The 26,192-nt window shown below is 38.1% G+C and overlaps 1 protein-coding gene across 2 annotated transcripts; it reads right to left on the bottom strand.

The window, feature by feature from the left end:
• Positions 1-230: 230 nt before the first annotated feature.
• On the bottom strand, positions 231-24,327 carry slc1a2a (solute carrier family 1 member 2a). Of its 2 annotated transcripts, none has more exons than XM_026160577.1 (11): positions 24,139-24,327; positions 13,759-13,898; positions 11,861-12,013; positions 9,840-10,090; positions 9,636-9,744; positions 8,906-9,032; positions 7,766-7,999; positions 6,853-7,047; positions 6,281-6,415; positions 3,590-3,800; positions 231-2,681 (listed from the first exon to the last, which is right to left on the bottom strand). In XM_026160577.1, exons 1-11 carry the CDS (start codon positions 24,162-24,164, stop codon positions 2,610-2,612), a joined length of 1,653 nt encoding a protein of 550 aa, XP_026016362.1. In that variant the 5' UTR covers positions 24,165-24,327; the 3' UTR covers positions 231-2,609. The 2 variants fall into 2 exon arrangements, with proteins under 2 accessions (XP_026016362.1, XP_026016424.1); XM_026160639.1 differs by lacking the exon at positions 24,139-24,327 and adding an exon at positions 16,645-16,926.
• Positions 24,328-26,192: the final 1,865 nt, after the last annotated feature.

The following is a 26,192-nucleotide window of genomic DNA, read 5'->3' as shown; positions in this document are numbered from 1 at the left end:
AGCTATTTTCTGTAATAATCTTATTGAAGACTGTGTTGTGGACTGTAACTTATATTAAGCTGCTCTGTTGTTTTTTTTGTGGAATCTTGGAGTACTGAATGGTACTCAGGTCACTGAGTCTAGTTCCTCTTGAGAGCCTGCACAGCACTTCAGCAGTGGTAACATGCACTTACTGAACATTCATATGCTGTACTGCATCCTGCCTCCTATGAGGAATAATCACAATGGTAGCTCATCAATAAACATTTATTTGCTTACAATAATCTTTACACACATGCATTGAAACATTTATACACTTTCGGTCCATTTTTCAGACGAATATTTTTGCTCTTGTGATGTGATGGTGAAGCACAAATCCCTTCACTCTTACTTCCATTTAGCCAGTCAGAGCTTAGCATGATGATGAATGTCAGACACAAGAAAATATTTAATGCATTCTCAGACAGACATGTGTACAGAATCCCAAACAAAGATACAAAATAGGAGTTTAATCATCTAAAGATGGTACAAGTCTTACATCTTTATAGAAAACACTTGCTATGGTAGGCCAGTTGACTAATAACATATCATCAACTAAAACAATGACCAATAATAAATTAAAGAAATGGAGAAGCATAAAGAAAATCAGTGACAAATGACTGGCTTACTGCAGTCTTTCCCTTTAGAGATACCCATATTCTCACATACTGAAAAACCCCCATAAGCTTGCTCAGAACCCTTAAGCAACCAAATATGCAGTGGGTCAGTAACAATTTGTACCCACACTGACAAATAGTGGACTTTTTTCCCAGAAAACAATTTGCAATCTTTCTTAAAAACAAACACATGTAATGGATTCTTTGTTAATGAATAACCCTAAGGTCACAACCTATTGAGATAACTAATGGCCCGTTAAATAAATAAATTAGCATTGTTCTAGCATAACTGCAAAGTTGTATATCATTATGGTCATTATATAAATTTTTTAAATAGCAAAAACCATTATGATGACAAAAATATCAAGTCTATACATTTGATTTGTACACTTTTTACCTAAAGAGAGTATATACACAAAGTGCAAGCAGGCACTTTTATTTATATATATATATTTATATAAGCTTCTGCTTATATGAAAAAGAAATGAATAATCCAGTTTCATCTAGTTTTGAACACCAGAGTGAAACTCACAAACATGTACATACTGAGCCAACATCCAATGACCTTGTTGTTACAGCGTCAGATTTATGCGAGTGCTGGAGGCAGAATTTAGTGTGCACTTGCTAAACAGACGTGACCATAGCTAATTAACTGTAGGTGTAATTACAAGCTTGTTATTTCTATCTAAATCTGTTTTGTAGATGCTACAAAACCTTGTGAAGAAGGCCCAGCCATCCTCACTCACAAAACTTCTGTTACTCTTTTCTATTCTAGCGCGACAATCCATACTAGCTTTCATCCAGAAATGCTTCAGTGATCATGATCATACTAACTGCACTCTGCAGGTGACATCATCAAGGCAAGGTTGTCATATAGTAAAGAAATAAACGGTTTGAAATAAAACACTGGACAATGCACTGGTCTGTTGAGAGTTTGAGAGACATCCCCACTTCTTCTCATTAAACCTCCAGTTTTTTGTTCCTTTTCTTTTCGTTAATCTCCCCCACTCTCTGTCAGAAACACACTCGTACACACATGATTTCTAGGACACAGCAGACTTTTGATTATTAACAGAAACTCAGTTATCCATACATTAAGGACATACATACAAAAAACAAAGAAACAAACATATGGATAAATAACTGGGAGGACACCCTTTATGTAATCTATTTGAGCTTTACTCTCAGCAACACATTCTGTACTTTGTGTTGCTACATTTAGAGGCCACGCTCTCTGCTTTTAAATCCTAATCTTCACTTATCAGCTCTGACCTTGTGTGTGACATCAGGGAATAATCCCATGAGCTGAACAGTCAAAGGTGATTCAAGGTTTAACTGCCATGACCTTTCTCTGCAATTCAACAACAAGACACTCTTTGCTTTGGTTTCTTTTCTTTTCTTTGCCATAAGCTTACAAATTGTGAAACCGCTGATGGTATCAACAATTCAGCAATAAAATCTGTCAGATTCTGATGCCTTTTATATCACATGCTCCTCGTATATAAGTTAAGCAGCAAGGCCATCAGTCACACACCCTCCTTTAAGCTACAAAGAAAATGGTTTGGTACAAAAGAAACATGACATGTTGCACAGAGTAGAAGAATTTGTTTGCGTTGACAGGACAGGTAGCTTGCAGCAGCACCAAGTAAGGCCCTGAGTGTTGTCAACTGAATGTTGTCTCTACAAGTGCATGGAAGTTTATTACAGTTTGTGCAGAAGTTATACAAACACAAGATCTGATCTAGGGTGAAGATTTGATCCATTCAGTTACCCAGATGGATAAAGGTATTTTCAAAATCTGTCCGACTCCTGTTAACCTCCCCTTAATGCTTTCTTTTCTTTTCTTTTCTTTTCTTTTCTTTTCTGTCTTCTTCTTAATATGATTGCTTTTTGTCGTCGCTTGTATTTTTGCAGTTGTGTCGGCAGAAGGTAAAAGTAATACTCATGTAAGGTGCAGCGGCATCTGAATCTGCTTTACCCGCATTTCCATGGGTCTTCCTCAACAAGAGAGAATTCTGCAGTGTTGCCATTTTTGCCCATGGTGACCTGTAAGCAATTATCAAGAACAACTAACTGTTGTGACCAAGGCACTGTTACTGACAGACTGTCAGTGGTTGGGAGCAGAGAAACCATTGCTTCATTACATGTTGGCCATTGACCTTGGGGCTGAGTTTAGTTAGTCCCCGACAGACAAAAACACGTTGTCATGCAGTGATAGACAAGTACATTAAGTCATTTTTCCAGAGTTGGCCATGTATTTAATGGATTCTCTCCCCAACCAAATTACAATAATGATATTCATCACTATACAGGCAATGAACGTGAATAAATTTTTTTTTCTGTTGTTTGTTTAGAAATCTAGCTACAGTATAGACAGGAGGCATGAAACAGGCATTTCTTAAATGAATGCATCACTTTGGATGATTGATGATGATATGGAAAAAACAGCAGTCTTTATGTGTACCACTGGCTAAAATCACTTTGAAAATATGGTTAAAAATGTAAGAACTAATAATTTGGTCAGGGCTACCATAAATACATGTCCAATTAAGTAAGCAAATGAAATAAAACAGAAAAATATGCCACATGTACGAGACAATGAATTAGATTAGTGTTGAGCCTTTAAAATAAACTGATTCAGTTTTTATAAACAATAAGAACAATGTTTGATGTAGAAGTGAACAAATTTTGATAAACCTGGTATCACAAAAACTGCTTTTTCATATGATCAACAGGTGAATAAATAAATATAAAAAAAATATTTATTTAGCTTTTCACCACTTTAAAGATGACATTTTTCAGTCAAGAATGACTTTTACTATTCACACAGACACCAATATGCCAACATAGGAAGCCACAGAGAAAAGAGTAACAGACACAAAAAGAAAGACAAACACACAGCTGGGAAGGATGCGCTACATACAGGTCTCTATGTCCGTTAACGTGAAATGTACCTTGCAGTCGTCTATCAACACTGAGTTGTGGTGAGCGTACATATTCTGGTTGGTGTTATTTTCAAAGAATGATTGTGTCTTTGCCATCTCAAAGTCGTCCATCCGGACCTGCTGGGCGTCAAAGGAGTCAAGCTCGTCTTTGGAAAGGTGGTACACGATGCCTGCTCCATAGGAGTCCCCAACCACATTAACAGAGGTACGGAAACGATCCCTACATGTTAAAAAAAACAAAAAGAAAAAAGCACTAGATGAATAAAAACACCATCCATGCATGCATCCATCAATTGTCTACTGCTTATTTGGGGCCAGGTTGTGGGGACAGCAATCTAAGCAGTGACACTCATATCTCCCTCTCCCCAGCTACCTCCTTCAGTTCTGGGGGAACACCGAGGCATATACAGGCCTGGGTCTACCCTGGTGCCTCCCTCGGTCCTCACCCAGGAGATGCCCAGGAGGTATCCTTGTCAGCTCAAATCACCTCAGCTGGCTCATTCTCGAGGAGTAGCAGCTCTACTCCGAGCCCCTCCTGAATGACTGAACCAGCCAGCCTTCATAGAAAGCTCATTTCCTTACTTGTATTTGTGATCTCAGTGTTTGTGACAATCCAGAGCTTGTGACCACAGGTGAAAGTTGGGACGTAGAGCAAATGATAAATCTATAGTTTTGCTTTTATGCTCAGCTCTCGCTTCACAACAATGGACTGTTACAGCAGCACCAATTAGTTTGTCAAATTTCTGCTCCTCTCTCCCACCACTTGTGAACAATACTCCAAGATTCTTAAAATACTCCATTCCTTACATAAAATCACTTTATTTTGTTTTTAGGGAGTTTTAAATGATGATTCATTTTATCAAGGGAAAAAAGCTAAACCTAAACCTAATTTGGCCTCTATGAGTTCCATAACAGTTCCCCTTGCTAAATCATGAATTAAATGTGATTAACCACATTTTTGGTAAAGCAGGGTTCAGTTTCACTAGTCAAACCGAGGCCTCATTCCTGCCACTCCTGATAAATCAAGAAAGCTCATAAATAAAAGCCATGATATAAAGAAGCAACTTAGAAACAAAGTCACTGACACCTATCAAGAGTTCCAAAGCCATCTCTAAGGCTTTGGGACTTCAGTAAACCACAGTCAGAGTCATTATCCACAAATGGAGAAGACTTGGAACAGTGCTGAAGCTTCCCAGGAGTGGCGGGCTGACCATAATTACCCCAAGAGTGCATCAACCACTCTCTCAGGAGGTCATAAAAGAACCCAGAGCAACAGCTAAAGGACTACAGTCTTCATATGCCTCAGTTAAGGACATAGTTCAAGTTGCAACAGTGAAAAAAAGGCAAAAATGCCATACATGGGAGAGTTCCAAGGCGAAAAACGCCTGCTGACCAAAGACAACATAAAAATCATCTTGATGGAGACTTAAGAGAAAATATTCTGTGGACTGATGAGATGAAAGTCTTTGGAAGCTTTGAATCCCATTGCATCTGATATAAAACTAACACAGCATTTCATAATGAGAGCATCATACCAACAGTTAAACATGGTGGTGGAGGTGGTAGTTTGATGGCCTGGGGCAGCTTTGTTGCTTCAGGACCTGGACAACATGTCATAACTGAACCATGAATTCTGCTCTCTACCAGAAAAAACAGGAGGAGAACGTATGGTCCATCAGTTGATGCCCTGAAGCTCAAGCTACCTTGAGCAGCACCTCTGAATAGCTAAAAAAAAAGAAAGAAAACAACCTCTGAATGCAAAATGAAGGCTCTGGAGTGGCCTAGTCAAAGTCTGGACTCTTTAGATGCATTTAGATGCTTTGAAATGATCTTAAACAGGCGGTTTATGCTCAAAAACCATCCACTATAGCTGAATTAAAATAATTCTACAGGGAAGAGAGGGCCAAAATTCCTCCAAGGCAATGTGAAAGACTCTTGCTGTCAAGGGTGGCAAAGCCAGTTATTAGGTTTAGGTAGGTAGGTAGGTAGATTTGGATAGCTTTTTTCTTCTTAATAAATGAAAGATCATTTTAAAACTAAACTTTTACTCCAGTTATCTTTGTTTAAATTTGTTAAAGATTTGAAATGCTGAAGTGTGACAAATCCCCCCAAAACAAACAAACAAACAAACAAACAAACAAACAAACAAACAAACAAACAAACAAACAAACAAACAAACAAACAAACAAACAAACAAACAAACAAACAAACAAACAAACAAACAAACAAACAAAAAAGATCTAAGGAAAGGGGAAAATACTTTTTCATGGAGCAAATGTGTAGGTGCTAGAACTTTAGACATTTACTGTGGTTATGTGTTTTCTGAAACAATACAAATATTTCACTGTGTGACTCAATTAAATGGTTTTTCATTAAATAACTTAAAACCATAACAACCACAGTTATAACAGTGATTACACATGTTAGAGGCCAGTAAAACAGGCACTCTACTCTTTTAATATTAGCAAAAATGTGTACATACAAATAAAATGATTACTTTAGCACATATGCTCGGGAAATTTACAAAAAAAAAAGATTACTTATTTGACTACACGTGATAATATATAGCGGGAAGGATTTGTCCTTATTATTGTAACATCTAAAACTGCTTACATAAAATTTAAAAAGTAAGAACATTGAATGGTGTTAGAATATGTCTGCATGCTTTTGTCATGATAGCAGTGTTGATGTGGCGCTCACAGAAGCCAGTCGACAGCAACCAGGAGGCTGATGTCCTGAGTGGGCAGCCCTACTGCTGTTAGGATCAGAAGCATGGTCACAAGTCCAGCACTCGGGATACTAGCTGCTCCAACACTGGCCAAGGTAGCTGTCATGCTAAATAGGAGAAATTTTCAAGTGTAAGGTTTTAATACACACACATCCTTACTATCTGTACACAGCTAACACCCTATACTATCTCTACAAAAGGTTTTATGATGACAAAAGTATTTTGATAACTAAGTATTGAAACTGGGAACTGTAAGAGTGTACACTGTCTAAGTAAATTTAAACCACAACCTTATTCTACACAATGACTTTTCCTGTAAAGTGAAGAGGGATAATGCAATAAAAGAAATAATGTGTTTTAGTAATTTGGACACCATGTCCATAGGACAAGCTTTTACAAGAGTGTGGACGTTCTCCCCTGTCTCCCCAGTTTGGGTTGAGAAATGGTGACTGTGTAGGCTACAGCATGACTGACAATGCTTTTATACTAATCAAAGAACAGAGGGACTCCTTGTGTCCTATGGATAGGAGGACTGTAGGCTTACCTTACGGTAACAATCTGGCCCCAGTCGAGGCTGATGCCATTCATCTGAGCGATGAAGATGGCAGCAACAGCCTCATAAAGTGCTGTGCCATCCATATTGATTGTAGCTCCCACCGGGAGGACAAAGCGTGTCACTCTCTTGTCAATGCCCAGGTTTTCCTCTAAGCATCTGAACGTAACAGGCAAGGTACCAGCACTGTGGCAAATAAAACAAGACGAAGCTTGTTAATATGACATGAGAATGAGATTCAGCTTGGAAATTGTGCACCCAATTTGACACTATAAACGTGTAGGAATAAAGAACTCTGCAACAAATAATAGACTGTCTGTTGAGAATTAATTTGCCTGAATCACTCTTTATATTCCATTGATTTTTAAATTTAATTGCACCATTCTTCCATTCAAAATGAAAATAATTTACTCCAAACTATGGTAATTTGATTCATATAAGGTCTTTCAGGCGTTTTACTTTTGAAAACAATCAAAAACTTTAACTTGTTTGAATTTAAGACAGAATATCATAGAAATAACCACAGCTGTGACTCCAAACTTGCTTGGCTTCTTTCTTCTAAGGTTGTGGAATGGTGAGCTGGAAGGAACTGGGAAAAAGCTGAGCTCACCTCTGTAGAGGGAAGCGTGTATCTGGTGCCATTAATAAAACATGGAGATATTCCATGTGGAGGCAAAGTGAGAAAGTGTTGCTAGCAAGCTAATTCCATAGTTATCACTCCAAAAAACCGGTTGCCCTGATTATTTAGCATCTGTGATAGAGTATTTACAAAAGTATTTATAAAAGCATATATCACATTGAAAAACAAAGCCTGATTTCTAGACAGGGATACTGTGGTCCTCTGAGGGTCAAGGAGTCTGAATTCTACAATGTTCAACACAAACAGATGCAAAATTCCCCATACCTGGACGCTGTTCCCAGTGCCGTGACCCAAGCCTGGAATATTCCCATGAAGAACTTGTAGGGGTCTTCTTTTACTATTATAAAATATATCAGTGGAAGAAAAATTCCTCCATGTATGATAAGGCCCACTATCACAGTAACCATGTACATTCCCAGTTGTCTTGCAACCACCTCCAAGTCAGCAATAGAGATGATTTTTCCACAGATGAGGCAAGCAATACCAACAGGGGAATACCTGAAGACAGAGTGTGTATTTTGGTTACAAATATGTCAGGCACAGGAAAATATAGTATATAGCATTCATGTCTGTGAAGGTTCTCAGTCATCCAGGTCATTGTAGTCAAATGAGCTTGCAAAGAAAAGCGTCTGGACTTCTTTAAGTTGCTTGAAGACGTTTCACCTCTCATCCGAGAAGCTTCTTCAGTTCTAAGGTCAAATGGTGGAGAGTCTGGTGAGATATCTGGGACTCTCCACCATTTGACCTTAGAACTGAAGAAGCTTCTCGGATGAGAGGTGAAACGTCTTCAAGCAACTTAAAGAAGTCCAGACGCTTTTCTTTGCAAGCTCATTTGACTATATAGCATTCAGCTTAGATCCTACAACAAGTTGCTTCATGCTGTACACACATATATGTATATATATATATATATATATATATATATATATATATATATATATATATATATATATATATATATATATATATATATATATATATTAAAGAGAATAAATTGTTAGGAATAGGCAACACAGTTTTGCTTTGATTTAGCAGCATGTTGTTATTCAAGTGGTTTGATAGTGTACAAGGCTCCTGTATTTACTCGAGAGTCTCTTTTCAAGCTTTAATGTTCCCCACAATAGAAGCTTTAGGCCAATCACTGGGCTTTTCAAGCCAGATAATGAAAGTATTAAAGAGCAAAAATACTTATTATGGAAACCAACACAACCTGTTGAAATGCATTAGGAATATCCCTTCAGGGAGTGGCGTTTTAGTGTTAGGGGCTTAAAATGGAGTGGGGTGAACTGCAGGTGGGGGGCATGTACTTTTAAGTTCTGATAGCTTTTTTCTACCTTTTAAAAATTGGGGCCTGCAGCTGTTTTAACCTTGTGTGGAACAGTGCTTGTGATGAACTGAACTTACCACATAATTGCACCAACGAGCTTCATAACAATCTCATTGAGTATGTTGAAAAACTCCAACATTAGCTTGGCCTTTTCGCCCATTTTCCCCATAATAACTCCAAAAGCAACAAAGAATCCAATTAAACCTGTAAGACACGGAATATGATAATTTAGTATAAATTAATAGAAAGTTAATCATTTTACTTGCTCGGAGGAAGAATTATTCAGACATATTACTAGACAGCAAAGCAACATTCTGCTATGTACAATACCTAATTTTAGAATATATAAAGTACATTTGTATGTATTGTAGACTAAATCTAAAGTGACAGGCAACCAATCATTCATTTTAAGTACTGTACAGAATGAAAGGCTGTCCTAGGTGTTGGGAATGTTCAAAATACCAACTAGAGCATTTAGTTATAGCATTAATGAAATGAAATGCAAACTAAATACAAATTAAAGTGTGTAAAGAAAATTCAGCCAATGTAAAGTTATAAGTCTTTCCTAAGTTGGTAATAATGTTAATAAACATGAGCACAATGGAGAGGGAGACACCCTACATTAGGCGCCCCTGGTGAGGAGCTCAAAAATCTGTGTTTGCAGACACAGATGCCAATCGATGCCTTTGTGTTATCTGAATGTTTCCCTTTGATGATGGAACTTTTTTTTAAAACAGAACTTTTGTTTTACATCAGTAACCCTGCTAAGTGATTCCATTTATGCACTGGGCGTGCTTTCAAACCTACCCAGGACATTCATCCCACTCTTGAACTGAAGTGACCTTTTGACTGTGAACTGCGGAGGTGCTCTGGTCCTGTTAGTGGGTACTGGTACTTTGGTGGTTACTGTCTGGATCTGGACAGCAAGCAAAGAAAACAAGAATCAGTTGGAGGAACTGACATGTGAATCACATTTTTGCGGTGGACGAAGACCATCTGTGAAACTCCTACCTGCTGGAAACAGGCCTGCACTAAGTTCTCTGGGAAAAGATTTCGGATGAGATCAAATAAAGCATCCACACTGGACACATCGTCGTTCTTCTTTCCCTGTCCAAGATTGGCCCTAAGCTTGGGGTTCCCGGGATGGATGGCCAGCACCAGGACCACTCCTAGGACAGCCGCAATCACCGTTGTCGACATATAGTACACCATGGCCCTGGTGCCTAGTCGCCCACTGGATTTGGCATCCAAACCAGCTAGTCCTGTTGGCAAAGTATGTTTTACAGGATATAATAATATTTACTCAGAATGACAATAATGAATCAAAATAGGCACTAAGATGTCATTAAATTAATCTGTTTAAATTAATCGGCTACTGTAACCAAATTGCTAAAGTCCTTCCAATAAGAGCAGCATGTGGCATGTGAGCTCTAAAGTCCACTTTCAGATACATTAGGATAACATACAGATGGGAAATAAATCAAGTGATTTAGAAATATTAAGTATGAAGTCCAGCAAGGAGTTAGGTCACAGAATGCCATTAGAACAGCTCAGCTGCGCTGTGACAGTCTCAAACTCTGAACTTGCCAATGATTGATGTTTAAATGAGTGCAGTAAAGAGTGCCATCTAGCATGACATGTTTTCATCATAAGATAAAGGTGAGGACTAAGTAACCTTTTACTGATGGATGCGACTGCGGTGGCAAAATCAGGAGGTGTGTAGGAATAAAGGGTTAATGTTCTTACTGTAAAACTGCCATTTAAGTATGAGCAAACTTACAGTGCTTAACAAATTTATTAAACCAAGTATCATAAAACTAAGAAATCACAAATATTTCAGACATCTGTAAAAAAACACATTTAAAACGTAATAATTATATTGCTATTTGTTAGGCAAACAACAAACTGAATTCGTGTTTTTCTACCCGAATTTGAGCCAAACTTCTCTGAGAAGTCTGACATTATCAAGCATAACATTCAACCAATAAAACTAAAGTTTGCTTTTTAGGAATGGAAGTAAATAAATGCATCTTGATATAAAAAAAATAATGATAATAATCATGTGCTTTACTATTTTCTGTATGTTTACTAAAACACTAACATCAACAAACAAATTATTAGATTTTATAATTAAAAATATAATTTGGATTTAAGAGCATGCACACACTGATGGATTAACCATTATAGAAACATAAAAACTCATTTGATTTATTGGTATTGCTAGTTTAAAGCAGCTGTGGCCATAATAAAAGCAACGTATCAGTCTGAGAGAACACATTTTGCAACTAAAACTAAAACTTAGGGAAACATAACTGCTGTAAATAATGATGGGGTGTACAAAAAAAGACATTGTGCCACAGAACTGAATCTTTTAACTAGAGACTGATACAGTATCAGTTTGCTAGTATTATTTGCTAATATATTGGTCAGCAATATTTAGTTTTCTTAAAAGTAATTTGATATCTCATGTTGTAACCTCGGATATTTTTGAAATGAATGAATATAAAGCTATAACACAACTATAAGGCATAAAAAACACAATCCTATATTACAGTCATTCTGCTCAGCTTGTTAAAAAAACACCTGGCTCACAGGGAACTTACTGTAACTGTGTCTCTATGCTTCACACCAATGCGACTTTCAGCTCTATTTTTTTCTTTGCACAGTAACAGACTGTGGCTCATGCATTCACTAAAAATAGATCCCAGTGTAGAAAAACAGTAACACCTGTGTACTTGTGCAGTATGAAATCAACAAAATCTGTTCTGTGGCTCTTTTTCCTCCCACTGCTCCCCCCCCCCCCCCCCTTTTTCTTCTTCTTCTTCTTTTTTTTCTTTTGCCAAAATGTAAAAAAAGCAATTTTAAGATCATTTTTTCCCCAGTTTACCAGGAAAAAAAATACACCCACTCTCACATCTCTGCTGTTGCGACTCAACTCCAAGGTAACAAGTAGCACCGTTGACCTCATTTCACGACAGTTGTCAGCAAATTCAGCAGAACATCGTATGTTCGAGTTACTGTGCCTCACCCACCTGTGACCAGACTGGAAACAACAAGAGGCAAAATAAGCATCTTCAGCATCCTCATTAGGATCTCTCCAGGAAAAGCAATGATCATTATAACATCAGGAGGGAGAGGTGATATGTGCCGCAGAAGCATTCCGGAGATGGAACCCAGAAACACACCTGAGACAACAAATAAAAAAGAAAAAATCAAACACAGAGCCAGTCATTTGTTTAACATCACCTGTCCTCCCACAGTCACTGTGTCATAGTATTACTTGTAGAAAGGTGATAAAGTGTGACAAAGTGTGAAAAATCAGACTTAATAAGGTTGCTTATTTTTCACCTTACAGCAGCTAATAAAGTAATGACACCAAAAATGTTATCACCTTGACTTCAGTCTAAATATTTTTCCAATTACCGTACATCTGTAAAACGTTTGCAGGGAAAAAGCTCCAAAGGATGACATAAAAGTTACTGAAGCTTGTAAACTATTCTTCTTATACACTGAAATTACGTTTCAAAGTTAGTTCCTACTTTAGCGTTTTGCACGGCAGTCTAAATGCAATACAACCTAGGCTGTCATGGCTGCCTGCTAGTTTAACATCAAGAAAGAAGCTGTGAACATTTATGCATTTAAATGGCACTCAGGAGCACACAGTGAGAGCACTGATAGAGCAAGAATTAAAAAGGGAAAAAAATATTGGCTGCTTTTTTTTACATTGAGTGGAGGGGATTTTTTTCCCTCTTTTTCCCCAAAGGTGATTTTCTTCTAGAAATGCAGTAAAGGTCAACTGCAGCTGCTTCACTGGTCGGAGCCAGGTGTTGCCATTCTCCCCTGACTGCGTAACCTCGGGGCACACGATGAGAAACACCTGCCTCTTATCTGCTCTAACAGCTGATCAGATGTGGGATCAACAACAGGAGGTTCCATTGAATAGAATTGTATTTATTTATTTAATAGGAAAGGTATTGATTTGTTTAGTTGGATTTTGTACTAAGAAGGTCAATAGACTCTGTGTACTTTAATGGGGACTTCTAATCAGAAAATATCTGTGAATGACGTTAACATGGCACCGTGCTTGCGGCGTCTCTTGTTTGTTTAGTTGTTTTTCAATATTTTCTTTTTGCCTAAAATTTCCTTTACAGATTGTTCTCAAAAAGTGCACAGTACAGTTTACGATAGTTCCATTTACACAACACAAAGCTTTTGCAGCATGAGGAGAACAGTGATGGCTATGACAGTCGAAATATCCTATAGCTTTTTTTTTTTTTATATTCTTCCATCACGCACCAAAACATTGGTCTCATAAGAAAAATGGAAGGAAGAAGTTCCTTCTGTACTCTCTGGGCAGCGTTTGGCAGTTGACACACAGTGATGGATTGGTATGTCGACATACCTTGCATGATGATCCAGATGAATCTAAGTTTGTGTAAATACCATCATGATGATTACACTACCTATATGTATTTTAATAAGTTCCCTGTCATAGAAGAGCCCAATAAAACAGACTGGAAAAAAAAAGATCTGATAACATTTTATTAACCTGGCATCATACCTTACAGGATGTGAGGCTTTTATTTATTTATTTATTTATTTATTTATTTATTTATTTATTTATAGGGTCACTTCACAGGCTATAACAACTACTGGAAACTCAATCCTCATTGCAGATTTCTATCGTTGCCCTCCTGCTGACAACACCTGCACTTTTCCATCTGCACTTGGAAACCTGCTGTTCATCTAGAACACAATTTCTCTCACTCTGTTTTAAAATCACCCATGAAGCATGTATCCAATAGGGACAGTTACAGTGTTTTTTCACATCTGTAAGCTAAAGGTCTTGGACAGCCTAAAACTGCACAGTGTAAATGTAACCATGAATAAAAGCATATCGTGGAGGAATGAATGTAAATAAATAACTTACCAAGGATGGTGAGAGTGAGAACCATGTTCTTCATAATCTTATCACAGAGGGTTCCACATGGATTCTCAGGTGGGTCTACCCCTGGTCCCAGATGGCTCTCATCCATCCTGACCTCAACTTGCTTCTGCATTTTGTTGGCACTGGAACAGGTAAAGAAGGAAGATGTTATAATAATAATTGAGACCCATCATGACATCTCCGCCACACTACTATGTTTTTAGTGTAAAGCAGAACAAATGCTTAGTAAACAAAACTGCATTGATTTGTAGCTAAGAGAACACATAATCAATGTTTAGATTGCACTCAGATAAATTGTAATTATAGCTGAAATGCAGGAACACTCAAGTGCGATGTCCGCACGTGTTAATGCAATCTCACATACTGAAAATATATAAAAACAGTAGTGTGTGAATAGATGAGAAGGCACGAAATGTCCTTGGGCAGGTTAGTTGAAAGCCACTTAAAGATAATGCTGTTGTCACTGTACTAGCAACTACTGCTAATGCAGTAACGGTCAGCACAGATGATGATGGGCTCTATGAATCTCACTGTCCCCCCATATCCAGTTGCTCCTCATTGCAACTGATTGACACCGTAGAGGGGGCTCATGCCCATCTACTGTATACACTCAAGTTTCAACAGCCAAAGGAAGTTGCAGTTAGAAGAAGTAACATGAATACAACCCAGTGTGTTGCAGCTTCAAAATCTGCGAGGAAAAACTGGCAAAATAAGGAAGAAATTGTGCTTGTAATTGATATTACACTTCTGGACAAAAGCACTGGGTCACCGACACACTACACCCACAGGAGTTGCTCAGTCATGGAAACGCATACCAGAAAGCACCTGATGCACGGTTTTTGTGCTGATGCTAAAACCACAGGAGGTTTTATTAGTCTGCATTCAATGAGTCACCAGAGCTGTGGCGACTTCACTGTCCACTATGTAACTCCGCACTCTGTGTGTTCTCCTGCTTTGCAGTAAGACCACTCACAGTTAACAGAGAGTATCTGGCAGGGAAGAAATTTCACAAACTGACTGTTTGCAATGGTAGCATCCTCTTATGGTAACTCACTCAAATTCAGTGAGCTCTTTAAAATGACTCATGCTTTTATAAAATTTGTAAGGGCAGACAACATGGCAAGAGGGTTGGTTTCATCACATGGTAGCAAGAAGACTCAAAACACCTGAATTCAAGGACTAAGCCCAAGGGTGACCCAGTATTTTTGTCCATAGAGAGTATGCTGAAATACTAGCTGTTAAGAGAACAGATGGCTGGATGGATTGATGCTTCTATGCTTCTGACATGTTTCTTGGTTCGCCTCTGCTGATCAGTCTCTTGTCTCCGGGAGCTTTTCTGTGTGGAGTATGAATGTGCTCCCTGTGGCTGTGTGGGAATATTCTAGTTTCCTTTCACAGTTGGAAGACATACATACTGAGTTAAATGGTGATGCTATTCTGGGTAAAATACTACCTCTATATTTAATTTAAACAGAGAGCAATGCTCTGTTTAAATATATGAGTAACTTTGACTTGAGGTTTAAAGGTGTTTGAGTGGTCAGCAAGTCTAGAAAAGAGCAAGTGGCTAGCTAAGTGCTGGAGTTTTCTGCAGCTATTGTATAAAAATACAAAATGTATATATTTGCTTCACTGATTCATTTTTAGTTTTGAGGATATTTTCTTGGACATGGTGCTTTGTGTTAATTTCAGATAATGAGCTCATCCATCTGACTATGTACTTCTTTATTTTACTACCTTTTGATGCCTCTGAAGCAACAAGTATCTCAGGTTTGCTGTGGTCTGGAGTAAAGCCTCTTTGACTTAAAGATCAACTCTCAGCTGTACAGCCTTTAAATCCTGTAGAGCACAGACGTACACAGTTATGCAACAGCGCGTGCCTGTGTCATTTGGGCAACCATGACCTTGATGACACGAACAACTGGAATGATGTTTTAAAACAATAAACTCTAGAAAAATCCCTTTTCACCTATTAGTTAAAGTATTTTAAATATCCTGCAGATGAAAATTCACGGGTAACAGGAAAGACAAAGCTTCAGTAATGTGTCATATATGTATATCTGCTAAATCAATAGCATATTTGATGATTCATTATTTAAAAAAACCCTTCTGTCTAAGACATGTAAGTGGGCAGGGAACATGCAAGGTAAGGACAGAACAACTGCCAAGTCAATCATGCCTGTCTGATACACTGTGCTCTGGCATTAATGACATGTAAGCCTTTTAAAGAGGATAAATTTAGCACTTCAGGCATTCAAGTGATTGAGTTATGCAACAGACAAGGGCTTCCCAGGAAAAGTCAAAGTGTCACCACTACCTACCTAAAACTGTTATGCATGCATGTGAATGCTAACTTAATTTATAGTTTGGTATTCAAAGCGAATTTCTTCTTTTCTGCAGAAGGAGAAAATCAAAAGCACTGGACAAATAATTGGATGTGAAAAATGAGTAAGCAGGGTTGGACAGTGACCTCACAAGTGAAAGGTCTTCTGGAAAGTGCAGGCTAGGTAATAATTTTATGCTTTTACCATTAAAAGAAACACACCCCTTCAATGTGAGGTTGATTCAGAGCGAACTGAAGAATAGAACAGCAACAATGAAAAACAACGTTATCTACTAAAACATCACCAAGGACAGCAGGTCTACTGTAGCTGTACAACAGACAAAAGATTGTCCTTATAGCTTTTGTTTCTTAAATGCACTTACTGTATAATGCATCAAGCCTGTGCATAAAGTTGCATGATCCTTTGGAAAGTTTCACAAAAATTGCTAAAAAACATATGAAAAAGTATTTTGAAGACACACCGTTCACTGCCGTTACTCATCTCATGAACTACCACCACATCACTACATCCTGCGAATTGTGCTTACCAGTTGGTTTGTATGCTGCTTGAAGTTGGAATTGTACTTGTAGAGAGGCACTACACAACTACTGACTTCAGTGAAAAAATTAACAAAATCATGGCTCATGCATTGGTAAATCCTCCAATCAAAGCCCCCCAAAAGTATGTTTTTCTCCCTTTACACAAAAGCACCTTCAGTGCTTAAAATTCTGCAAATGACTTCCTCTTTAGCAATTGATGTACATCCACAATCACAGATGCCCGTTCATTCAGCTGCAGGAAGGTGCATAAAGGTGACTAACCTGGAGGTCTGACAGAAGCCTCCCAGACAGGAGGGGTGGAGTCACCTTGCTAAGATTAGCCAGAGAGTGGAAATCCTCATCGCCATCTTTATTTTGTCCCTTCTATTTTTGCGTTTTTTTTTTGTTTTTGTTTACTTTGTATTTGAGACAGAAAGGTTGCATGTATAAGTCCTTGGGGCAATGCAAATATGCAAAGTCTATTCGAGAGTATATAATTAATACTTTCAAATTCAGGGGCTGCACAAATACCATTCTGTACAACCCATTTTACTCATAATGACAGTACTGTAGATTTCATCATTCAAAGCCTGCTTTTCATGGCTGACACCTTTCATAATAGGAATACTTCACAAGCTCTATTAACCAGTTTTTTAAATGTAAATGTACATTTTGGTGGAGATTAGGTAAAATCATAAGCATGGCCGTTTTACATAAGCAGTGCTGCTACCGTCTTTTCCCCTTGAAATTTTCAGCTTCATATGGCTCATGCTGCTATGTATTTATATCAGGTGCTGCATTTAATAATGGCTAATCAAATGTGGCCCGCTTATTAGTACTGCCTTATGGCTTGTTGCAAACTGATTTATTTGTAACATGATTTCGCTTGAATGTTAATCGCATGCTTCATTAGTACATTTGTTCAATTAATTGAAGGGTTTATGTCAAATTCTCAATTAATATTAAGCAAGAAGTTTAGAGTAAACAAAAACTTCCAAATTAGTCAGCAAAAAAGCTTGAAGGAGAAGTCATTTAGCAGAATAACGCTGGTTTATTAGAGCATAAGGGAAAAACTGATTGCAGCTTTCGTGTTATTTTCATTTTGGAATATTTAATCAGACACAAATTAACACTCGTGTTTGAGTAAGATTTTGTGTCTCTCGTCAATTTTAAAGGCAGTTTTAGCATGCAGGGAGCGTCTGTCGGAGTCACAGCTTAAAAACAACAAGACTGAGATGATTGTATGACTTTGTTGAAGGAAAAAGTAAATCAAAGTAAATTAAACCCTATATATGTCTGTTATAATCCAATAACATAACACTGAATGTTTCTCTAATTCTACCGTGTTTAAATCAAGCAAACTTAGAATAGCAACAGCAGCAGCAGGTTATGCGTTTATTTGAGGTATCTGCAGAAGCTCGTGTGTTTAACACAGCTTCGACATTGATTGGCCCCAGTCTGATTGTTCTCTTGCTGAAAGTTCTTTTGGTCTAACAGGGTGACATGAACATGTTACATGCACTCATTGGTAACATGTTCAGGACTCCAGCCTTTATTTTAACAAATTAAAAAGAAAGATAGAACAAAAGTGTTGGAGTGATTGACTTTAGGTGGAAAAGATGATTACAGAGATGTGCATGATATCAGAGGAGCATTTTAACAACTTTGATAGTCGTCACACTGGCGAGAATCAAAGGAGATTTTTATTCAAAGGCTACATAGCTGTTCTAAGAAGTTGGCCTATTTTCCGCGCAGTTTGCAGAGTTGCTGGTTATAAGACAGAGTGAGGATTCCAATTACGGAGCTGCTCTCAGAGCATGAGCTAGGAGAAGAGATGGAGTCAGAGCACATGGCAAAGCATTTGTTTGTGCAACTCCGGACCTAGCCCCGCCTTTTTCTCCTCTCAGCAACAAGCCCGCCTCATGCCGCAACACCTGACAACACAAGCCACGCTTAGACTGCAGGTGTCTATAATTAACTAATCTGTCCTGAGCCGCCCTAATCCAGTGCACATACACACCGAAATGGATCAGGCACACTTGGAGAGCAAGTCTTAGGCTGTCATAGAATAAATTTCATAAAATCATTAAGATATCTTCTTTGAATTCCACAGCTAGATGGTAATATTATCAGATTTAGGAAAAATAATAATAGTAACACTCACTAATTATAAAAAAGAGCAAGCTAAGAACACCAAGCCCCACCCTTATCACAACTACTACTGCCCCTTCCAATCTACACAAATACCAGCCATTCTTACATTTGCAATCACTCCTGACTGCAGTTTGCAGTGCAGACGCTGAATTTCACCGCAAATAACCACAAGTCTGATTTTATTTTTAATTGTAATATTTGGTTTTGCAATTTAATGACATGCACGTTAAAATTCAAGCAATTCCAAGTGTCTACTATTTGCATTCAGATGTGCAAACTATATTTGTGCTGACCTCAGCTATCTAAAGACAAATTCAGTAAACCAAATGGCCATTTTATAATTGAATAAATGTTTAACTGAACAACTTATTGTTTGATGAGCAATAACATCAAGTGCGTAAAATTTAGAACAGCTGTTTCTTTTAATCTGATGAAAATAAAGCAATAGAATGGTGTGCACAGCTTGTAAGAGAATTACTATCAAATGGTTTCCTTATTGGTTTAATGTTCATTAGTTAATCAGGTAGCTATTGTGCATATAACTGAAGAGGATAAATCAAAGCCCAGGAACTGTGGGTTAGGGTTTAACAGTAATTGTTGTTGTCGCTAATGGGCCAGAGAACGAATGGCACAATGAGCTTTGGAGTATTTATATTCAGTTGCAAATGTGCAACACAAGATGCATGAATGCTCTTTTTATGTTTTTTTCTGGAGTCTGCATGGAACATGCAGGCTTAGGTGGTGAATTGAAGTTTAAGGTCCGAGCAGAACACCAAGTTGGTTCATCATCAAGTGATGAAGTGTGAGATCATGGGTATATACTTTGTCATGGATCCCAATTTCACTGTTCAGTCAGGCTAACAGTAGCAGATCTGATCAAAAAGTAGACAATTACATCAGCAAACAGTCTGTATTTATTTATTTTTCACCCCAATCACTCTTAAAGTTTGGTTGAATGAGTATTATGGATAAAGCATGGTGGCAAGCACGGTGGCTGGTGGTTGCAGCGATTAGCACTGTTACCTCAAAGCAAGAAGGTCCTGAGGTCAACTCCACCACCTGGCCAGGGTGTTTTTGTGTAGAGCTTGCATGTTCTCCCCATGTTTGCGTGGTCCTCTCTGAGTAATTAACTCCCACAGTCCAAAGACATGCAGTTAGTGGCATTAGCTTAATCGAGGATTCTAAACATGCCCATAGGTGTGAATGGCTGTCTATCTTTCTGGGTTAGCCCTGCGTCAGCTTGGTGACCTGTCCAGGGTGTACCCCACCTCTCACCCTATAGTAACTGGGATAGGCTCCTGCCTCCCTGCGACTCTGATGAGGATGGGTGGATGCGAATAAAGTATGCTTTTAACTAAAACCAAAGTCATTGCTACACAACTTATAATAGGACCCCTGCTAGTATGTTCTCATATTTACGGGACATATTTTAAGCAAATTAAGAAAGGAGGAATAATTGCCTCTTTTTTTCTTTGTAAATGCTACAAGGTCAAAGGAATACAACTTTACTGTAGTGCTTATTTCTACAAAACACACATTAAGTGAAAATGAGTAATTTCAGTAGGATTTTTTTTCTTTTTTCTTCTTGGAAGAAAATAAAGTCCTGTACAAAGACTAAATGTCTCATCGAGACAGATGGCATTTTTACTGAATCACATTGCAATGTCCGAGATAGATATGCAGAATCTGTTCTATTCAGAGAGTCAGAGGAATACTAAATCAAAGCACTTTATTTCTTTTATGCACCAAGAAGAAGTAATGAAGTAAGTTATGTTTTTTATTTGTCCTTTGAATTTTCCTTTACTATTGTGTATGGTTTTGCCTTGACCACTCATTTGTATTCTGAGCATTTTCAAACTAATAACACACACAAAACAGTCACCACGGTGTTCTGAAAAATAGCTTTGACACTTCAAAGATATAACAGCAGCACGAGACTTTAGTGTATAGACACCGCCAATCAGTCACGTCTGCTCACATCCTGCAAATACTTTTATCAAGAGATTCTGTGTAGAGAGCAAACCAGAGATAGTCTATGCAAAATGTTCACTTAATATCGCAAAACATGACATCTGAGAAATCCATCTTGTTTAAAATATGTGTTGTAAATAAATAAATAAATAAAAATAATAACTTAAATCAGTTCATGATAGTTTACTACTGTAACATCCTCAATTGTAAGTCATGACTGATGGACTTGATGATTTATTTATTATTTGTTGTTTTTTTTAACAAAGACATGTATATGCCTTCAAACTGCAACAAGCTAAATGTCATATGGAGTGAGTGTTGTCACTGGCTAACAGCAGCCCATCATGCTTTGCATAAGTATGGATTGCAATCATGATTTACCACTACGACTGATGATCATATTTCAGTGATGATTTTAATGACACGTGTCTCGTAAGAGCAGGATTTCAGTTGGATCCGAGCCAGGGCTTTACTCCAGCTCCTGATTATGAGAGTTAATTGCTCTTACTTATGCAGGAGATGTACAATTAAAACATTTCAGATCGGATAAGGGGCTCTTGACTGGCTCTGCCATCATGCTCTCCACTTCAGAATGAGAAGCAGAGGAGGAAATGCTGTTTCTACTCAGACTCGTTTCACAAAGTCCACTTTTCCCTCATCGCACAAACTCAGGCAAAATAAAGCTAAATTATGCACATGCGCTTCTTTCCTGTTCTACCAGGCGTTGGACAAGAAGACTGATATTATTTTTTTTTGTCACTTTGCATTCAGATGCTGAAAGTGTGTAGTCTGGCACTAGATGCAACTGGCACTGATAATAAACAACCCATTCATTAGCTCCAAAATCATAAGCATACCATGTGTCAGGTTTTGTTTTGTGCTTTTTTTTTAATAAGGAGGCATCATGAATTTAGGAGCTGATGAAAATGACTTACACCTCTTCCCACGCTGCACCGGTGTGACGTGTTTTATAGACAGTGATGACATTTTCAGTATCGCATCTGGTCTTTTAAAATCATTTCAACATCTGCTACCAACTGCACAACTGAAGCTCACTTATAGAAAACTGGGGAAAAAAATCTAAAATGAGTGTTTGCATCTGTAAATTATAGTATGGCACATGTCAAAGTTCCTCTTGGTGCTTTTCAGCCTTCCTGTACTCTCTGTGCCTACTGAGAGTAATTGCACTTTTAAAGGTTAACAGTTTCCCTTATGCCTGGGGTCCTGAATAGACAAATGGAAGAGTTGGAATTTTAAGCCACAAAAAGATTTTAACTAGGCGAAAGACTTAGAGGAGGTATTGATTTAATTGTAGAGTAGAGAAGGTAATTCTACCCATTTATGAAATGATTAAAAACAGATTATTGTTTCATAACCAGCTCGCTTTTCTTTGCTATTGTTTTTTAGTAAGTCAGTAACTTCTGCAGATGCTCATCCGAAGCATCCCCATATCGTAGCAAAGAAATGAGAGATGAAGCTCTGATCCTTTTGCATCTGTGGAACTTTAGTTAGGTTTAAATATACAGTAGCTGAGCGTCACCTATAGGAAAAAGATGATGAAGTTCTCAGTGATTATAATAATACTACTTGTTATCAAAGGCTACTTAAATCTTTCTTGAAAATTTCACACACAGCGTTAAGAAACAGGAAGTCGCTACTCTGAATGGTTTTAATAATGTAGAGTGTTTTGCAATCTGCTTCAGCTCGAATGTGCTTGGACATGTAGTCCCAGACAGGAAATCCCTGACAGTTGTATCTTCAGCTTGATCTTTTACCTGTAAATGTCATGGCATTTACAAGGGCTGCCAGCCAATAGAGAGTCCTTTAATAATACTAAAACAAATGAATATTAAAAACTAATAGAAACTAATGTATAACAGCCATCGAAACTACTGAAGCCACCCTGGACAGGTTTGGCAGTCAGTCACAGGGCTGATTTATAGAGACAGACAGCCATTCATGCTCACATTTAGACCTACCTTTACAATTTAAAGCTGCCAGCCAGACTTCCATGTCTTTTAACTATGCCAGAAAACTAGAAGAAACTGGATAAAACCAAACCCAGGACAGGGGGACATTTTAAGCTGCATATATGAAGGCTCCAGTCTGCCAGGACCCAACATAAATGGGCACTGTGTGCAGAATTTAAGGTATTTGCATGACTGCGTCCAAGTCTTCTGTTGCACCAGTTGGAGGATTTTTATGTATTTCAGCGTATTTTCATATTTAATCAAATACTGCCACTTTGTTAAAGGCACTGGCATCTCAGAGATGTGCCCAAGATATTTCAGCATATTCTGCGTAGGCGTTGGTGCAGTAAACCAGGTCTTGGCAATAGTGAGATGGGTCTGACTCCAAACTCATCACATTTGGATGCTTGTTGAGCAACCCCTGGCCATGATGCCACTTAAGGCCACAAAGTGTGTTTAAAATCATGATTTTAAACACACTTTGTGGCCTTAAGTGCAGAAGAAAAAGGGCACATTTAAACCTAAACCACTACTTCTTAAACTTAACCTGAATGAAGAACAGTTTAGTTAAAGCTGTAACAGCAGCAGCCACATTTCCCTCCCTCCAATGGTAATATACTAAAAAAAAAGTTGATAAATATTTTAAACCAGACTATTCTACAGCACTTTTGACCAGGGCCCACTACTGCTTCGTCACCCTTATTAGCTTACACTCCCTGACAGAAGAATTTAAAAAAACACTTTTTTAAAATTAAACTAAAAATAGAAGTGGGATTTGCAGTGTAGCCCTTTGGGATATCCTTCTGAACGTCATCCCCTTGCAGCCCTGTCTCCAGTTGAAGAATGTGGTGGGAGTCAATCGCACAGAGCAACAAATCTTTAATAATGCACAGTTGGCCAAAAGCAAGCAGTTTTGCATTCCTCTAAGAAACTGTCAGCTACATAAAATGCATTATGATTTGTTCCTCTCTTCAGATGTGAGATGTAAGTGATTCATTTTGTCTTTTAAATAGATATTTGTTTGTGGCTTAATTCAAGTCTTTGTGGATGGATGATTTTCACTGGCTAGGCACTTTGTCAGTATCCACTGCTGACCTACAACAAACAATTGCCCTAAGAGCAGATGTGGGAATACAACCAAGCACCAAACATTACATTTAAAGTATACCTAGGACTCTGTCACAGCACTAAAAAAAAAAACAGTTTGCAGATTTTTCTTGCCAAATAGTTACAGACAGCTTACCTCACTGTGACCAAAAAAGAACTTTTCCTGACCTTGAGTGGACTCCATATGTAGTGACTTGTACACAAACCTGCTTTCCAGTTATATGCCTATGAAAATTTCCTGTAAAACAAAGGAGGGTGTTGTTATTCACCTCTCCTCTTCCTTAGATGTAAAGTGCTCACCTGTGGAAGTCTTCTCCTTGATACATTTATCGCCTTTCCTGCTCAGCTTCCTTGTAAATTTCTTTAAAACTGAAGCAGCATCAAGATTCTTTGGAGAAAAGGTAGCTGCTTCAGCGGGATCCACCTACTCTAAGGTATGGAAATCCAAGCAAGCTAAACAAACACCCTGCACATGCACAGTGAGCGCACTGATGCACGCACAGAGGGCTGTGGATTTGAGATTAGAGGTCAGTACCTCCTCTCAGGTGTGGCTGTGGTGTTCTCTCTTTTAAAGAGTAACAGAAGAGCAGACTTTCCACCCATTTTTAGCCTCATGACATCATACAGTAAAATGGAAACCTTGGGAGACCTGTGACATTGCAAAACTCAAGGTTTCCAGTTAAATGTAAATAATAAGAGAAGGGGCTATGAGTGCATTTGCAATATTTGTTGTTGAGTAGGGTGGGTTTCTCGACAATTTCTGAATGAGCAGTAGATTCTTTTATGCGTTACTGTCTAAAGCATTATAAATAAGAATATTGCATTTTCTCTGGTATCTCAAGATCAGAACTGCAACCATAAATAAGACGGCCAGCAGTTGCTTTAATTCTTGCAGTTCTCCCTGTAAGTTGCAGAGACCAACTACTGTGCTGCTCACTGTTTAATTGGCCAGCCTGAAAGGTGTCCTGCACAAAGCTGTAGAGAGCACAGCGGATGTCTGTGTCTCAGGAGTAAGAGCTAAGTTTAGCAAATCCTCTCAGTGTGTTTCTCAATGACAGCACATGTTGGACGGTCTTGCAGAGAAACTCACGAATGCATAACCTTACATGCCAACATGCTGCAGACACACAGGCACTGCTCATAGCGTATGTGCTGTGACAGATACATGCGCACACAGTGTGCTTCCATGCATCTGGACACATGCACAGATTGTAAATAAGTGCAAATTCAGGGAATTGTTTCTCAGTGTATTTTCAAGTACTGATAATGATGACGTTACTAAATTTCAGCTACGAAAAAAAAGCAAACAAACGCCTATTTGCACAGCTACACTCATCTTTAAGATGGTCAGAGGTATTGAGCCTTAAGTTGGCAGAGATTCAGTAACTTGTCAAACTTTACTTGGGTGAAGAGAGCGAACAACAGGGTGGAGATTGTAACTGGGCTCTTTTGCTTTGAGAGACGCATTGAAGTAGCTCTTATTTCAAACTCCTGATTTGTGAGTCCATTTGAGTTTTGAGACAGACTCTAGAGTTTGATCGAGAGAAACATTTTCTTAAAATGATCTGTGAATTACAAAAAATAATAATAATAGCAATTTCTTTTTTGTCAGTGATAATGCCAATAGCATGATTATACGCTACACTATAACCAAAGGCGCCAATATTCTTACCTGTGACAGTCAAATAATACTATTTAAACATCAGAAAGTATCTTAACCCTCTCTGCCTCTGGTATCAACACAGCCTGAAGGTATGCCTTTTGTCATTTCTCCCAAGTACATCATTCTATTATTCAATTTTTTATGCCTGCCAGTGGAGCTGGGCGATATGACCAAAAATATTTATCACGATATACATTTGAAAATTTGCAATAACGATATAACTGACGATATAATTGACACTAGACAAAACACTTTACAACTCCACAACTTTATTAGTGCAAAAAAAAAAGCATCAATGTATTTTCGCTTAAACAAGCAGCTGTTTTTTAAGTGCATTAAAGTTATATAAAAAGTTTACAGTGCAAATGCAAATTCCTTGCTGACAGTTTAACCAAAAGGCATTTCCAGTGGAAATTGGCCGACATATCCTCAGCATAACCACGTATAATATCCACAAAACTTAAAAAGAGGTTATACACACGTAATACGGTAATACTATGTTGAAGCACAGTACGTATCACTCCGCAGAGGCTCCTGCCTACGATAGCCGTAATGCTCCGACAATCCATCAAGCGATGCGGGTTCCTAGCTTAGCAAAGTCGTACTAAAACATTTGACAGATTTTCGTGCGCCGTGTACGACATAAAATTATTTCGAGGTCAGTAAACACAACCAGAATTCATACATAAGG

The sequence above is a fragment of the Astatotilapia calliptera genome, chromosome 1 (genome assembly GCF_900246225.1).
Source record: "Astatotilapia calliptera chromosome 1, fAstCal1.2, whole genome shotgun sequence".
Classification (NCBI taxonomy): Eukaryota; Metazoa; Chordata; class Actinopteri; order Cichliformes; family Cichlidae; genus Astatotilapia; species Astatotilapia calliptera.
This window is presented reverse-complemented; position numbering and strand designations above follow the sequence as displayed.